Here is an 18,334-nt window from a genome sequence, read left to right as displayed (position 1 = left end):
TTGTTATGCTAATAAAGTTGTGGCCTCTCCTCCAACATGCTGTGGTTTCTTTGTGTCCGCGGCGGCGTCCCTCTTAGGCAAAAGGGCTCGGCGAATGTGGAAGCTGAGCCACACCGAGCCCCTATATTGCTGCCGCCACGCCGCTTCATGCCGGTATGTACTGGTCCTAAATTGACAATACACATTGCATGTTTTTATAAAGAGGACTTCCTGAAGTAGCAAAGTGTTTCTCATAACATGTGGTTTGGAAGACTGCATGTGATTTGGAAGATAAACACTGGTTAACTTTGCAAATCAGATAGCTGACAATCTCAAAGGAATTCAGTGTTAATCCTTGGAAATATGCATTTCCTTCCATGTTTAATTTGACCTCAAATAGTTGAGCAGTTGTTGAGAATATGCAAGATGCAGCCTTTAGATGGTGATAATTTTATTCATTTATATTTTTCCTTTCCTTCAGTAAAGGGACACAATGTGACTAATGATATTTTAAAAACAAAACAGATTTAAAAACTATACGGAAGCTTTGATAAAAATATAAATACAAAAGTTAATCAAAAGCAATTAAACAATATATAAAGTTAAAACATTAAACATTAAAAACATTGACATTCATTAAAAGATTATACAAATCATAAAACTGTTTTGTTGTTAATTTCCCTCAAGTCAACCCCAACTCATGGTGACCCTGCATATGAGCCATCTCCAAGATCCCCTATCCTCCGCTGTTCTGGTTAGGTCCTGCAAATTCAGATCTGTGGTTTAGTCTAGTCATTTGGCATACCGTCTTCCTCTCTTTCTACTACTTCTACCTTTCCTAGCATTCTTATCTTTTCTAATGACTCACTCTAAAGAGTTGTGCCTACTCAAGATGTGGCCAAAGTATGACAGCCTCATCTTAGTAATTTTGACTTCCAGGGAGAGATTTGGCTTGATTTGTTCAAAGACCCATTTGTTTGTCTTTTTGGCCATCTGTGGTATCCTCAGCACTCTTCTCCAGCACCACATTTCAAATGAGTTGATTTTCTTCTTAGCCATTTTCTTCACTGGCCAGCTCTCACATCCTTACATGGTCATGAGGAATACAATGGATTGGATGATTCTAACTTTAGTGCTCAATTGTATATCTTACTCTTTAGGATCTTATATAGTTATTTCATAGCCATCTTTACCATTCCTAGACTTCTTTTGATTTCCTGACTGCAATATTTGATCCGAGGTACAGAGAATCTTTAACTATTTTGATTTCTTCATTATCGAGGTTGAATTTATATAGTTCCTTTGTGGTCATTATTTTTGTTTTCTTTACGTTCATCAATAAGCCTGCATTTGCACTTTCTTCTTTAGCTTTCAAGTCTACAATGCTTTCCGCTAGTATTATGGTGTCATCTACATATCTTAGCTTGTTTTTTCCTCTTATCTTCACGTCTCCTTCTTCTGAGTCTAAACCTTGTCTTTCATTGATATTTTCTTCATACATGTTAAACAAATAGGGTGATAATATGCAGCAGTATGCATACTATGCTGCATAGTATGTGGCACAGTATGCAGATAATATGCATTGGCCTGACCCTTTTTGTCAACTGGGAACCATTCTGTTTCTCATTTTCTGTTCTAACAGTAGCCTCTTGTCCTAAGTACAGATTTCTCATCAGTACTATCAAATGTAGTGGCACTCTCATTTCTTTAGACCATAGCTTTTCCTGAGCTACGCAGTCAAAGGATTTGCTATAGTCTATAAAGCACATGCTGATTTTCTTCTGGAATTCTTTGGTGCACTCCATTAACCATTGTATGTTTACAATGTGGTCCCTAGTGCCTCTTCCTTTCCTGAACCACACTTGCACCTCTGGGATTTTTCTCTTCATATATGTTTAGAGTCTATGCTGCAGAATCTTGAGCAGAATCTTGCTTGAATGGGAAATTTTCTTTTTCCATATTCCCTTGTTCTTTCTCCCCCCCCCCCCTTCTATTTCTCTCCATTGATCATTATAGTAGTTTTCTTTATCCTTGCGCATAAGTCATTGAACAGTTGCATTCATAGATCTGGTTCTATTTCTATCTCCCTTTTAATTAGCTTCCCATCTTTCTTTTACCACTTGAAGCATTCCATCTCTTATCCACTGTTTCTTCTTTCTTTTTCGTCACCAACAGAGTTTCCTGTATTCATCCTTAACTACAGTTGGCCCTTCTTATACATGGATTTTTTATACACGGATTCAAGCATCCACAGTTTGAAAATGTTCAAAAAAAGTATAAATTTCAAATATCAAACCTTGATTTTCCATTTTTTACAAGGGACACCATTTTGCTGTACCAATGTATTTAATGGGACTTGAGCATCCATGGATTTTGTTATCCACAGGGGATATTGATACCAAACCCCAGCATATAACGAGGATCCACTGTATATCCCTGGATTCTGCCCATAGTTCTTCTGGTTCCCAATCAATTATACTTAAGAACTGAAATACATTTCTTACATATTCTGTAAATTTTGTTGAGATGTTGTTCGGATCATATTTTGTTATGTTGATTGGCTTTTTATTCTTCAGATTTACTCTAATTTTTTATATATATAGCTCATGATCTGTGCCACAGTCAGCACTTGGTCTAGTTTTGGCCAAAAAAATTGACCTTCTCCATCTGCTTCCAGTTATGTAGTCTATCTGATTTTGTACTGACCATCTGTTGATGTTCAAGTATATAGTTACTTATCTGGTTGTATGAAGAAGGTATTTGTGATGAATAGATCATTGGCCTCATAGAATTCCTGTACCTAGTCCAAATCTTCCTACAGTTTTTTTGTATTCTTCTACTTTAGCATTCCAGTTGTCTATCAGTGTCAATAAGCCCTGTTTTGGTGTGTTGTCAATTTCTTCTTGAACTCCATCATAGAATCACTTGATATCTTCCTCTGCTTTTGTTGTTGGCGCATATATTTGTATAATGGTTATGTTTATGGGTTTTCTGTGGAGCCTTACTGATATGATTTAGTCCAGTTTTTCCACTGTATCCTTTGACTGCTCTTGTTACATCTCTCCTCTCTATAAAAGCCACCCCGGTTTTTTTGCATCTTTTCTTTTCCTGAGTAGTACACTGTGTAGTTATCTGAGTCAAAATTATCAATTCCTGTTCATTTTAGCTCACTCCTAATATTGCTGTTTAGAGGTTCCATTTACTTTTAAACTATGTCTAGCTTCCCTTGGCTCAAGCTTCTAACATTCCACATCCCTACAATATGTGTGGTTCTGCTTCAGATATTTTTTGTTTTGTTGAATGTGTGTACTGCTTGTCTTCCCATCTTTTGAGATCTTCTGTTTCCTTGGTCACTTTCTGTTTGTGGTTTCCCCCTGAGGCTCCTTTTTAGCTGTTTATGTTCCAGTCTTGTCTTGGGTTTGGTTTAGGGTTGTTTCATTATAGGGCTTTCTTGAGAAGTTCCTGCACACTGAGTCACAAAGAACTTGCAAGTAACTGCAGTTCTTTGAGTGGTCACATGTTAACACAAACTTCTTAGATGGTTAATCCATATTTAGTCTACATTCAGTTTTCATTCTTCTTATTAGTTCTCTCTTTGCAGTGGACCCAGAACTGAGCAGACTGGTGGGAAGCCTGTCTAGGCATACACAATCTGGAGGTGTGGTTCCCCCAGAAAAATGCTAAACTTTGCTGTGGAAAGTTCTGACAGGGACACAACAATTCATATGTGTGAGTCATAGAGACCATAAACAAGAAATTGCTTTCCTCGTGTTCTCACTGGTCATAAAATTTATGTTCCTTTATATCCCCCTGTCCATCTCCCTCTCTCCAAACTCGTTTCGTTTAGAAAAGAATAGTATAGGATTTCAAATATTACACAAGGAACAGGTTTAAACATTCTCGTTATATTTTTACATTTGAATTTATTTATGATTTTTTCTTTTTTTTTAAAAATGAAAATGTATTGCAAATACACCAGCAAATCAGTTAGATATCTGAAGAAGATCTGAGGGATAGTCAGCTGAGAAATCTGGTGAAAGCATTGCTTCTCTCTAGTCTTACTTCAGGCTTATTCTGAGATACTGCTAGGTTCAAAAAGAACTACACATCTTGCCTCAGCTATATGGAAAACATGGAATAGTACTGCTTATTATTTGAAGGGAGAAAATAGAAACTTCTATAATTTTATATCTTCCAAAAAGCACAAAAGAGAACAGTCACAAAATAAACATAAACAAATTATGAAAACCCTCCCTAGTCTGAAAAGAGTAGAATTTTAAAATTGTATGTCATACCTTTTCATGGCTGTTTCTAATTATAACTAGGTCTGTTCCTTTATATCCTTGACAAGCAATTCTGGCATTGGCCCATGTGTCAATTTTTGAATCTTCCACATAGTAACATGATTTTGAATAATAGTACCACTTAGGCTTCTTTGGACATGGGTCTATGGAAACTTAAAAATCAAAATAGTATTTGGTATGCAACTGAAGAAATAACTCAAGAGATATAACTGCACAGGTGTGAACTTCAATGAAAGCTCTTCTAATTGTGAATCAATCATCTTAAACCAAAGAGTAATTATGGCATTTCTATAGCATCTCAAAAAGTTCAAGATGGTGTTTAGGCACTGCCTCAAAAAATGTCACAATAGCTGTCAAAGTAAAGCAGCATTATAGTTTTCATATTACAAATTAGCACTAACAGCTGAAGAAGAGTGGCATGATTAGGGATAACCTACTAGGTTTGTGGCTCAGGCCTAAATCCAATTGTTAATTCTACTCAGAGTGGACCCACTGAATCAATGGATTATATATATGTCACCACAGAGAGAGGGGGGGGAGGGAGAGAGGGAGGGAGAGAGAGAGGTCTCTCATTCATAAGGTCTCCATAAGTCAAAGTCAATTTGACAGCAATTAACAACAATTGGAAGGTTAGGTTATTTTTATAGAGAAGGCAAGAAAAATGAAAGGAGGTATTAAAGGGAAGGCAAAGAGAACATATAAAATTGGAGAAAACATAACACTTGTCCAGGAACAGCTGCATTTTTTACCTTCTTCAATGCACTTTGGATCTGGAGAATCTAAACCACACTTTGTTAGGCCAGTGCCCACACATTCTCCAGTAACAGCATGGCAAGGAAGGTTATTGGTACAGTGCTGACAATGGAACTGACAATTTGTGCCATAAAATCCAGGATTACAAACTAGAACAAAATTTCAGAAATAAGATAGCAATGAAATTGTATTATAATTTAAATTATGAAGTCGAAGGCTTTCATGACTGGCATCCATAGTTTTTTGTGGGTTTTTCAGGCTATGTGGCTATGTTCTAGAAGAGTTTATTCCTGATGTTTTACCAGCATCTGTAGCTGGCACCTTCAAGAAGGAATAAACTCTTCTAGAATGTGGCCACATAGCCCTAAAAAGCCACAAAAACTATAATTAAAATTGCTTGTCTGTTATGCTATACAAAGCAATACACTTGATCACAGAGTTACCAACCGTAGTGTGCTACCTAATAGAATCTAATACAAAGACTATAGTAAGATTTTGAACTTGATCTGTCAAATACTTCAGGTATCTCCTTTAAACTCACACTTCAGATTGCTGTATTTTTTCTCAGTAATGGATATTTTAAAACAGATTTTGACAGACCTGATATTCAGGTTGTTGCTGACATGTGGAAGATTTTTCTACACATTTGGGATTGGTCAGCAAGCATTGGCCTTTTCGGCAAACAGATCTGCTTTGTATGAAGCTTTGTGTGAAGCAGATTTTAAGGATTGTAAGTGCTAGCATCAAACTTTTATTTTATTCATTCACCCAGGGAAACACTGGCTAAATTTCCTATAAGACTAAAAATGTGGTAGCAAATGATTTTTAACACTGTCTTCTAAACTGCTGCTATGAACGGTTTTCTAACTGGCTCCTCATTAATGATAGCATGAATATACAGATATATTCAGAGTTTAGACCCAGGGTGACCAGAAATCATAACCTCAAAGGAGGACAAGGCACTGCAAAATGGAGGACATTAAGGGAAAATGGAGGGCATTAAGGAAAAATGGAGGACATGAACAAATAAAAGCTAAAAAGATTGATATAAATATAAATTCATGCTTCGTAATCATACTCCAAATGCAGGACATCTCTGTATTACATCCCAGGAGGAGGCATCAATTTAAAAGAGAATGATTTTTACACAAATCCATACAATGAGTTAAAACTGCTTTGAGTTTGCTGCTCACTAGTCAGTCTTTCAACAATTGCACTACACTAGCTTATTAAATTGCTAATCAAGGAAAAATCATTTGATTTTAAGTCTAGTTTAACTGGGAAGGATAAAAAGAGCAAAAATACTTATTAACAATATAGTTTGATGCTAACATCACAATTTCTTTTTGCCAAAAGGTGACCCAAATAACCAAATTCATTTGGGGAACCAAACAGTCCTAGAATTATTTAGATTCTGAAATGTTACTTAAAACTAATTAAAATTCTAATAGTTAGGATTACAATTTGTTGTTGTTGTTTGTTAATTAAAAGTAAAGAAAACAGGATACCAAATGTACTAAGAAAATAGGGATGTGAATTCATCCGTTATGTTTTCAAGCATTTCCCAAGCTCATGAAAAGAGCTCAGTGATGGCCCCCTTCACACATCACAATTCATTTTGAATCCATTTCTGTGTTAATGGGTGCCACTTGCTTTGGCTCCTCCTGCAAATGTGAGTAGTTAAGCTAAACAGAGACCTTTGGTCTGTGGTTTCTCATTACCTACTATTCAAGATGTCTAGCTTATCTCTCCCCAAGGGGAAAAACCATGAAGCATGGTTTGTGATTGGCTTATAACAAACATAAGTTAAGGTTTCCAATTCATTTGCAACAGTAAAAGAACCATGGTTTGCTCCTATTTGTATAGAGAATAATCAGGCACCATCACACAGGACCAGAATTATTACTAAGCCTAGGCCAATGAGTGTAGACGTTGCTTTAGTAACTCACCTGACTTCAAATACAATCTATCTTCTGCATTGAGGCTTCTGAATACCTTCTTTCCACTGACCATATAATATTGCCCCTGTGAAAAGACTACACCAGTACATGTAGTTCGCTCAAAAATGCAATCCTCTTGAGCTAATCCTAAAATATAGAACAATTTGGGCAAAGTCTTTTGTCTCTGTGGTATTATGTGGCCCTTGTACTCCTGGAATATGTTCACATCTGTACACAAAAAGAATCACAGTTCAAAATAATGCATTAAAATGAGATGTCCATCTCCTTTTAGGACAACAATGATTTAACAAGGCCTTGCTCACTATAATTTCTGTACTAGTAACCAATAATTTTTGGACTAATATATACTGTACATGACATGAAGAAAGTATAGAATAATGAGATGTTGCATCAACCTTGTGTTGACAGTCTCAATTTAGTCATCTTGACCTCTAGGGAGAGTTCCATCATCCTTGTCTTGTTAAGACTGAACATTTTAAATTGATCTAACTGTCCCTGAAATGCCCGGAAAAGGTTTCCATCTCTTTAGAAAACAAACAGATTTGCTTAGAACTAGAATGAATGGCTATAATGAATGGCTATATATGTATCATTCTGGAATGCCTGGGGGCTTTGGGAATTGGAGGCACTGCAGTGGTTCCAGTCATACTTCTCAGGCTGGTTCCAGATGGTGATGCCAGGGGATAGTAGCTCCTCAAAAATGGAGCTGTTATGTGGCATCCCACAAGGTGCCATTCTATCCCCATTGCTTTTTAACATTTACATGAAACTGCTGGGAGAGATCATCCAGAGGCATGCGGCAGGGTATTATCAATATGCTGATGACACCCAAATATGTTTCTCCATGCTTTCCAAAATAGGCTCAGCTAAAGATAGCGTGTCTCCTCTGAATAAGGAGGTAATGGGCTGAATGAGGAAAAACAAATTGAAACTGAATCCAGACAAAACAGAGGTGGTTGCCACCAAGGGTCCTAATCTGGCAATGAAAGTGTGTCAACCAGTTCTGGATGGGGTTACACTCCATGTTCGCAGCTTAGGAGTGCTCCTGGATCCACCTCTCCAAATGTCAGCCCAAATACATGGGACGGTCAGGAGTGCTTACTATCAGCTTCAGCTGATATACCAGCTGCACCCCTTTCTAGATATGGAGGACCTAAAGATAGTGGTGCACACGCTGGCAACCTCAAGGGTGGACCTCTGCAATGCGCTTTACATTGGGCAACCTTTGTGCCTAGTTCAGAAACTTCAGTTGGTTCAAAATATGGCAGCCAGTTTGGTTATAGGAATATCCAGGAGTGAACATATTACACCCATATTCAACTCCATTGGCTGCCAATTAGTTTCAGGGCAAAGTACAAAGTGTTGGTTTTGACCTTTAAAGCCCTACATGGTTTGGATCCAGGTTATCTACAGGATCACCTTCTCCTGTACAATCTGCTCTGAACACTGAGGTCCTCTAGGGGGCAGTTGCTGCAGCCTGCAAGAACCTGACTGGTAGTCATTACCCAGAGGACCTTCTCATCGGCTGCCCTCAAGACTGTGGAATAACCAGCTGGAAGAGATCCGACAGTTAAACCAGCTGTCGGAATATAAAACACATTTGAAGACCTATCTCTTCCGGCAGGCCTATCCAGGCAGTTTTTAATCATGAATTTTAAACATGAATTTTATATTTAATTATTGTCCTAAATACTGTAATATAAATATTGTGTAGAGATACAGCTTAATATATATATTTTATGTAATGACTCTGTTTTAACTATGTTGTAACCCACCTCGAGCCATGAGACGCGAGTAAGAAATGAAATAATAATAATAATAATAATAATAATTGTTATAAGTTAATTGAGCCCACTAGGATAATCAACTGAGATTGTTTTATTCAACTACAGCTGTAGCCATAATTGTATCGATGTCTCCACAAATTCCTTTAACTTTGTATAATTTTTTAAGTGATAGCCACGTCAGTCTGTTTCAGCATAAAACAGGAAAGGGAGAAATGCTAATATACTGTAAAGCTGCTACTCTAAAAGCACTATTACTGGTTCTAATAACATCACAGACAACGTGCTCATCCTGTAATGTGATATACATCTCCTGTCAGCAGTGCCACTCTGCAACCTACACTGGACAAATGGGACAGTCTACTCAAGAGGATAAATAGATATAAATCTGATATTAGAAATGTCAGCACCCCTAAACCAGTGGCAGAACACTGTAATTTTTTAAACATGCAATCACTGACCTTGAAGTAGTAGATCTAGAACAACAACAACAACAAACCCGAGAGGGTTGACAAGACAAACAGATGAATTGGGATATACCATATATACTCAACTATAAGTCGAGAAATTTATGCCCCAAAATTGCCCATAAAGTCTTGGGTAGACTTATAGAAGGGTCAATGCACCAGTAGTGCTTAGAAAGGTCCTATAGCAAGCAAGCCTGATGCCTCAGTCTCCACTGAATTCCTTCCCCCTGCAGTCCATTTGCAAGCCTTTGCTTCCTATCCTATCAGAAAACTCCCCTTTGAAAAGCACTTGCCTGGTCCATTTGCAAGCCTTTACTTCCAATGGGGAAAACTCTCCATTGAAAAGCACTTGCCTGGTCCATCTGCAAGCCTTTGCTTGTCTGGTCCATTTTGCAAGTCTTTGCTTCCTATGAGGAAAACTCTCCATTGAAAAGCACTTGCCTGGCCCGTTTTGCAAGCCTTTGCTTCCTATGGGGAAAACTCTCCATTTAAACCATCTCTCCAGTCCCTTTTGCAAGACCTTGCTTCCTATGGAAACAACTCTCCATTTAAATCCACTTGCGTCCTAGAGATGCACAGAAGGAGGGGGAGGAATGGAAGTGGTATTTCCCCCTTTCCATCCTTCCTTATGGCCCCCTAAGTTTTACCCTTGACTTATCCACAGGTCATATCAAAATCTAGGATTTTGACCCTGAAACTTCCCTTAATAAATAAATAAATAGTTTATTTATTAACCGCTTTCCCAAGATCAAAGCGGTGTACAAGTGTCAGTAAAGACAGTCAGTAAAAACAGTACCACAATTCACATATTAAAAATACACATTAAAACGAATTAAATTGACTTATATATGAGGTCGACTTATACATGAGTATATACAGTAGTCAGAAATTCCCATCCATTATTAGAAGTACAAAGAGAGACAATGTTTTTAGGCACATTACATGGAACACTTGTTTATTGTTACTAAACTGTTAGCTCATGAAGCATCTGTGCAGACGTCTAAAAAGTGGACATATTATCATGTCATATGATTATCTAGCAGCATTTTCCTACTTCTTCCTCTGATGTACATAATGGTTGAGATTCCATCATGGAAGTCCCCTATATCCACAGAAGCATTATGTAATGGGGTGAACTACCCTTAGCAAAGATAGAATAGTGAATAGGAATATAAAAACAGAAAAACAGAATGAAAAGTTAACACTTACATTCTTTTCTTTCACATATAAAGTATAATTTTTGGTTGCACTTTGCTGATTTGAAGTATAACATATTATTGAGAATCGTGCCACAGCTATCATCTTTAGGTCCTTGAATCGTTAACCTAAATAAAGATGAAATAGTATCTTCAGTGGAAAATCCATTACATCACAAGTCAATAATTCATCTTCTGGAGGTCTATTTTGAAAACAGAGTTTAGTAATAGAATAGTGTATCTGTACCATATCCTCTTTTGGCCTGTGGGCAAATTCTCTTACATGCCCTCCCTTCATCCACCATCTTGAGGGAGAGAGAGGCAGACTAGCTCCATCAGGCCTGCCTGGAAGAAGACAAGCCCTCCCTTCAGCCACCATCTTGAGGGAGAGGAAGGCAGGCTAGCTCGAAGAAGCCAAGTCCTCCCTCCAGTCCATCTCCCCTGATCGAGGCCTCGGAGGTAGAGAAGAACTGCTGGCCTTCCCCACCACCACTCCCTGCTCCTTTTGTGTCGTGTCTTTTTAGATTGTAAGCCTGAGGGCAGGGAACCGTCCAATTAAAAAGATTGTATGTACAGCGCTGTGTAAATTTACAGCGCTTTATAAATAAAGGTTAATAATAATAATTATTATTGTCTCTCCTCTTAAAATTAAAGTCAGCCTGTCCATTTCGACTGCGTCGTACAAACTCTCTAACCATTCACTTCTTTCGGGAATTTTTTCAGTCTTCCACCATCTTGCCAGGGATATCCTTGCTAGAGTAGTTGCGTAAAAAAGAATTTTACCGTATTTCTTTTCTAACACATCATCCATTATATTCAACAGGTATAATTCTGGATGTTTTTGTAATGTAATATTCAGCATTTCTGACAAAGTTTTATTTACCATATCCCAGAACTTCCCTATTTTTTCACATGACCACCAACAGTGGAAGAAGGTGCCCTGTTCTTTTTTGCATTTCCAACAAATGGGAGAACTGTTCTTGTATATTTTCGAAATTTTTTCAGGTGTTAGGTACCAGCGCAGATATACTTTATAATAATTTTCTCGCATCCTTTGTGAAGCCGAATATTTGGGGACATTACACCATGTTTTTACCCATTTTGCTAACTCCAAATTATGTCCTACATTTTTTGCCCATCTGACCATGACGTCTTTAACCACCTCAGTTTCTAAATTCTCTTGTAATAACAAATTGTATAATTTTCCAATGGTACCCTTTGAATATGATGTAATGATTTTAAATACTTCGGGTTCGTTGTTTTTTTTTACAAATCCAATTTTTCTCTTATCCGTTTGCCATCTTTCCATAATTTGCCTATAAGGAAACCAATGTATCTCGTACCCTTCTTTGGCCAGTTCCTCCATTGATTTTAACTTTGTCTTTTCTCCAGATGTTTTTAGTAATAATTTATATGTAAGCCAATTTTCATCTTGTAACATTTCTCTCCTTTGAAAGGCCTCCTGAGGGGAGACCCAATTTGGTAATTTTATCATTAATCTTTTCTTATACCTTTTCCAGACATCTAAAAGTGATTTCCTAATACAGTGACAATTAAAAAATTTATTCACACTTTCTTTTTCGTACGCAAGATAAGCATGCCATCCATATCTTAGGCCTTCGCCTTCTAGTGTTAATAATTTACAATCTTTCAATGTTATCCATTCCCTTATCCATGTAAGGCAACATGCATCGTAGTAAAGTTCTAAATTTGGAATCCCTAACCCCCCTCTCTGTTTTGTATCTTGTAAAATTTTAAGTCGAGCACGTGCTTTCTTCCCTTCCCATAAAAAAGATGATATTTCTCTGTTCCAATTCATAAATGTTTTTCTTGAAATTGAGATGGGTATCATTTGATAGAGAAACATTATTTTAGGTAATATTGTCATTTTTATTGCTGAGATCTTTCCTAAAAATGATAGTTTTAATCGGCTCCATCTGTGAAGAGTTTTCTTTATTTCTTCCCAAAGAACTTTATAGTTTTTTTCGAATAAGTTTATGTTTTTGTTAGTTAAGTGAATACCTAAGTATCTTACTGATTCCCGAATATTTATTCCCGTTAGGCTGATTAATTCCATTTCTTCTGAATTGGATAGATTTTTAGTAAGGAAGAGAGATTTTTCTATATTTAATCTACATCCTGTTATATCTCCGAATTCTTTTATCCGTTTTATCAGATATTCTGCACTTTCATTTGGATCGTCCAATATTACTGCCAGATCATCTGCATACGCCCTGACTTTATAGTTATTTTTCTTAATTCTCAAACCTTTAATTTCCTTATCTTCTTTAATAGATTTGATTAGTAACTCGATCACTAAGAGAAATAGTAAGGGGGAGAGAGGACACCCTTGACGGGTACCTCTCTCGATTTGAAAAGCTTGGGAGCTTTGCCCATTTACACATATCTTTCCCCGTTGATTTTTATAAATCTCCCTTATCCATGTCTCGAATTTATTTCCCAGTTTCATTTTCTCAATTATTTTACCTAAGGTTTCCCAATTTACTGTGTCAAAGGCCTTCTCAAAATCCGCAAATAAGATTGCCAGTTTTTTATCCCTGTGTTGTTGATAGTATTCTAAAATGTCCAAAATTATCCTTAAATTATCCCCCATAACTCTTCCCGGTAAAAACCCTCTCTGATCCTCGTCTATCCATTCTTGCATACATTTTTTAAGTCTGTTGGCTAAAATGTGCGAGAAAATTTTATAGTCTACATTAAGGAGAGAAATTGGCCTAAAGTTTTTGGGGTCTGTTATATCTTTACCTTCTTTTGGGATCACCACTATATTTGTTTCTCTCCACGATGGGGGAATTCCTTCCTTAATCACAGCGTTCATAGTTAATTTCAGAGGAAGGATCAATTCCTCCAGAAAAGTTTTATAAAATTTTGCCGTGAAACCGTCAGGGCCTGGTGCTTTACCATCCTTACATTTCTTAACAGCCTCAATAATTTCTTCTGCAGTTATGTCCTCGTTTAGCAATTTAAGCTGTGTTTCCGAAGGATTGCTAAATTTAATCTTGTCCAAATATTCACCAATACTGTTACCTTGTATTAGATGTTCCTTGTACAGATCCTTATAATATTCCTGGAAGACCTCCTTAATTCCATCTTTCTGTATCATAACCCCCTCTTTAGATCTAATTTCTGTTATCGTTGATCTCTGTTTTTTCTCCTTTAATCTTGTAGCTAGCCATCTCCCAATTTTATTTGAGTGTTCGAATGTGTTTTGTTTCACCTTTTTCAAATTAGCCCCAATTTCGGTTGTATTTACCAAATCAATTTGTTTCTGAATCAATTTTATATCCTCCCTTATCTTCTTATTTGTTGGCTTCCTTTGCAAGTTTGTTTCTTTTTCTTTTAATGTCTTTGTTAACTGAGATAATTTCTCTCGTTTTTTCTTATTTAATCTAGAATTCTGCTGTATTAAATGTCCTCTAATCACAGCCTTAGCCGCCTCCCAAACTGTTATAGTTTTTGTATCTTCTTTGTTATTTTCTTTAAAATAATTGGAGATAACTGTCCTGATGTACTCGATAACTTCCTTCTCCTGTAGCAACTCATCCCTTAATTTCCAACTATAATTTCTCTCATTTTCCTTAAACTCAATAACCAAAGGATTATGATCCGAGTTTATCCTCGGGAGTATTTCAATCTTAACCAACTTATTGATTAAGTATTTTGTCATAAAACACATGTCTATTCTGGAAAATGAATAGTGTCTCTCAGAATAGAAAGTGTACCCCTGTTTGTCCTTATATAAGTATCTCCATCCATCTTGTAAGTTCATATTCTGTATTAAATTAAAGAAAGATCTGGGTAATTTCCCCTGATTGTTTTCAATTTTCTTAGCTGATTTTCTATCAAATTTTGGATCCCAGACCCCATTAAAATCTCCCATCATCATCACATTCATGTAATCATATTCATTAATTTTGCAATTTAGTCTTTTGTAGAATTGTTTTTTATTTGTTTGGGGACCATAGACACCTATTACTAATGTCTTTTCTTTATCTTGTTCAATGGTTATTCCCACATAATGTCCATCCGGATCATTAATAATTTCCTTTGGATTTAGATGCTCTGCCGCATATATTACTACTCCTTTTTTCCTGTTCTTAGCTGATGAGATAAACTCCTTCCCCAATTTCTGAACTTTTAGGAAATTTAGAGACATTAAACGAAGTAGACCAAACATGGGGGAAAGTACTTGATTATCTTAAAGAGATTGGGAACACATAACAAACATATAAAACAGGTAACCACAAATATATGTACTGTAATGGAGTTAGATATCGCGAGGGAGAAATAATTGAAATTAAATAAGTCTTAGCAAGCAGGATCTGATTTGTACAATTTCCACAAAATAGTTGAATTTGTTTTAAGTCTCCAAGAAGTAAGTGCTGGCTCAAAAAGAAAACAAAATGAAAGTCTAGACTTTATATAGGACAAAACAACTAGCAAGAAGGGAGAGGAGGAAGTTGTATGAATGGATAGAAGAAAGAAGGTTTTAGTATGTTGTGGAAGGTTAGAGTATGTAGGAAGGTTAGTGAAATAGAAACTAACAGGTGGAGATATGGAAGAGGAGGGGAAGTAAGGAGAGATGTAGAAAGAATGGGTTAGGATGAGTGAAATATTTGAAGGTAGAAGGGAAAAGAAAGGAAGGAATTGCATGGAAGGGAAGATAGGATGAGAAGTAAGAATATAGGGTAAAGGGGGGTGTAAGGTTGTTTTGAAGGAGTAAATGTCTACGTATTTATGGTAAATATTAATGTTATGATGTCGCAATGATGTATGTATGTTTATATGTTTATATGTGAAAGGTGTATGTCTGTTTGAATGTGCAATAATAATAATTATTATTATTCACTGCATAGTTCTATTTCAGCAACTAGTGGTGGAACTAGTATGTGATGTTCACAGTGATGCACTTGATCACAGAGAAAGACAACAGAGTGCAGTGTTGGATATGTAAGAATGTTTGACAAAGAGTATTTTCTAAATGCATTGGACCTTTGTTTGTTTGGGGCTACCACCACTGTATTTTCTTTCTTCTTGTATTGGGGCCTTCACTCTTTGAATCTTTTTGCATTACTCAAGGGGTATCTTTGACCCAGGGGATCACACAGCCGAATCTTGAATTATGTATTTATTTTCACTGATAAAGAGTAATAAAAAGATAACAGGTAATTTGTCTTGTTCTTTTCCGCTGTTTCCATTAGCCCTGAAATGAGAGTAACAGAGTGGAGGAATGAAAGATAGTAAAGGGACAACAGAGGGTAGAAGGATTGGTGCTTTGTGGGTTTGTTTGGTTTTTTTGTAAATAGAAGTAGCAAGAATGGTAGAAAGGAATAAAAATTATAATGTCCTCTGTCAATAGTAATTTTTACCAATAGCCTGAGAATATAAAGGACGTCTTCCAAGAAGGCTGTCTCAAGGCAGACAGACATTCAGAGATCAGAATGTACATTCAAATGTCAGTATCTCTTTATGAAACAGGGTAAAGAAGATTACAAAGAAATAGCCATGAATTGTCATCATTTGTTTCACACTTCAAATCTTCATAAGTCACTTGCTGACTTAAGACACACAGCTAATTGTCCTAGGGAAGAGTGGAAATTATGCAGACAATATTGTATTGTCTACAATATCTCACAAGTCCTAGCCAGAATGGTTAAAAAAAGTGATGTGTACTTCAACAGGCTCTAGAGAAGGACTAGAACAGAAGAATGCATGATAGTAAGCGAGACAGAATAGTGAAGAGAGTGACAGATGGAGAATATCAGTTGAGAAAATCAGTTTAAAAAAATTAGAGCAGCCACAAAGAAATGGAGAAAACAAGGACAAATCAGTATAAGGACTGGTGTTCAAGATATTCAGGGGAAATTGTCACTTAGTTAAGTAGAGAAAGTATTTTGTGTGGTTTATTAAGGGATCACAGCCTTCTGTTTGTTACATTCCCCAAATAACTACAACAATTGGTATAAACATTCTATGAAATCTGGTCTGAGTGGATTCATGGGTAACATATCTTACCCTATGTTTTGACCTTTACCTCTACAGCCAAGGTTATTTAAAAATGGCCTGTTCCTCTCTCAACTCAGAAGGCAGTGGCAGCCTATTCCCCTGATCTGCTATAACAATTATAAGATGATACTTCATTCTGAGCATGTATAGGAAGTTATATGTTGATATTGAATATAAATAGGATTGATCTATTGCTGTGCTTTGTGAATGTGTTTTAACTGAATTGTAATTTTAAATCTGTTGTTGTACTCCCACTTCAATCCGTAGGGAGAGGCAAGAAATATATAAATAAAACCAATAATAATAATAATGGCAAACCAAGACCCAGTGGATAAGAGATCGCAACTAAAATTTTAATTATTTTGGATAACTTAGTGCCCTTTGGGGTATACGCCTTGTACAAAATAGTTCCTTTAATCATCCTTGTGTTTTTAAGAAAAGTTAAGCCTCAGTAACCTGCAAGAAAATGTTGTTAAAAATACTTTGCAGCACACCAAATTTATGCCTTCCAATTCACACAATCAAAGACTTCTACAAAAATGCCACCATTTCTTTCTCCTGTCTTTACTGTTTAAGTCTCCAAGCACATTCAATCATTTTAATGTCTTCCTCTAAAACCACAAAAATCTGATAATGCTGCAGTATAAAGATAATAATTATGAAAATATGGAGTAGTTCCATTCAAGGTTTTCAGCCAGCTCAACCTGCCACCTTCCAGAATACTCTACTAAAAGCTTCTCCTGTCTGTTTTCTAGTGTATGCCTCCCTTTCACTGACTCCTTAGTCAGCATATTCAGTTTTTATTTAACTCTTTTAGGGATTCACCTTCAGAATCCCTCCAAGGTTGTTTTCTGCAAACCTTGGAGTTTCCCCAGTCCATTTCATACCTTTTTCTTGTCTAAGGATCAAAAAATGTATTTAAACTGTTTAGCAAATATAGTAGCAGCACACCTAAATAGTAGTATTTGATCCATGAAAGGAAGTTTGAAAATCTTACCAATAAACTTTAGTATTTACTGCTGTTCCATCACCCCATTGCCACTCTTTTTTCTGTGAATGCCATTGCATTCCTATCCACATCTGTTCAGTTATCATCTGTCTCAGCCATGACTGTAAGGCAAAGAGATATAGCCTATTAGAAACTGAAAGACAGTTAAAGATTGTTAAAATTTGGGGGCACAGCTTCAAAACATTCTTTGAATACAGCTGAATACACTGAACAGGGTTGTCGAATATCTCAGTTCTCCTTCTAACAAAAGCAAAATGGTGAATAGTACTGTCTTGCTCTCCAGCCACACATCACTTATAGATAAGCACTCAACATACAAACAAAGAAACCAGTGTATACCTATCTTCATGTTTTCTGTTCATTGGCTTCTCTTCAAAATCTTTGTCCAAAATATTAGTGCTAGTCATTGCAAGGTTGACATATATTTTTTTATTTAAAATTATAAAAAGCTAATCCTCTGCATTAAAAAATTCCAACCTTTTCTTCAGGATCTTCCAACTGGAGTAGCTTTGTTTCTTTAAAACGTTTGCATAGCTCCTGAGCATCCTTCCAGGTCACTTTTCTATTTTTTTCTATCAAATAACATTTTCCTTGCCAATACCACCAGCCAGGACCAAGAGAGCATTTTAAATTATACAGACCTGGTAACATTAAAACAGAAGATGTTTGGCAGAGGGGGGAGAAAAAGAAAAAAGGTTTCTTGTAAATATATTAATTTGTGATAATTATTTTCTTGAAATTCTTTACTATGTTTTCCTTTTATTGTTCTTATTCATATTTAAACATATCTCTGTAACCTTTGGAAAGTGAAGAGAAATCTGACCACTTTCCCATTAGTGATGGGAAAAGCCTAC

The 18,334-nt window shown here is 36.4% G+C and overlaps 1 protein-coding gene across 8 annotated transcripts in view; it reads right to left on the bottom strand.

Moving 5' to 3' along the window:
- Positions 1–18,334, bottom strand: part of LOC149321921 (uncharacterized) — a 174,801-nt gene that overhangs the window by 84,303 nt on the left and 72,164 nt on the right. For all 8 annotated transcript variants that reach the window (XR_016281860.1, XM_089531403.1, XM_089531422.1 and 5 more), the window contains exons 22-27: positions 17,958–18,121; positions 17,469–17,581; positions 10,458–10,573; positions 6,986–7,204; positions 5,033–5,185; positions 4,275–4,435 (exon numbers count right to left, since the gene is read on the bottom strand). Coding sequence is in view for 7 of the 8 variants with exons in the window: in XM_089531403.1 (XP_089387529.1) it covers positions 4,275–4,435; positions 5,033–5,185; positions 6,986–7,204; positions 10,458–10,573; positions 17,469–17,581; positions 17,958–18,121 (926 nt within the window). In the remaining variant the exon portion in view is untranslated. The remainder of the gene's footprint in view (positions 1–4,274; positions 4,436–5,032; positions 5,186–6,985; positions 7,205–10,457; positions 10,574–17,468; positions 17,582–17,957; positions 18,122–18,334) is intronic.

The sequence above is a fragment of the Sceloporus occidentalis genome, unplaced genomic scaffold, assembly GCF_023333645.1.
Source record: "Sceloporus occidentalis isolate IW3139 unplaced genomic scaffold, rSceOcc1.0.p SCAF_1, whole genome shotgun sequence".
NCBI lineage: Eukaryota > Metazoa > Chordata > Lepidosauria > Squamata > Phrynosomatidae > Sceloporus > Sceloporus occidentalis.
Note: the sequence above shows the minus strand (reverse complement) of the source record. Positions and strands in the feature narration are given on the sequence as shown.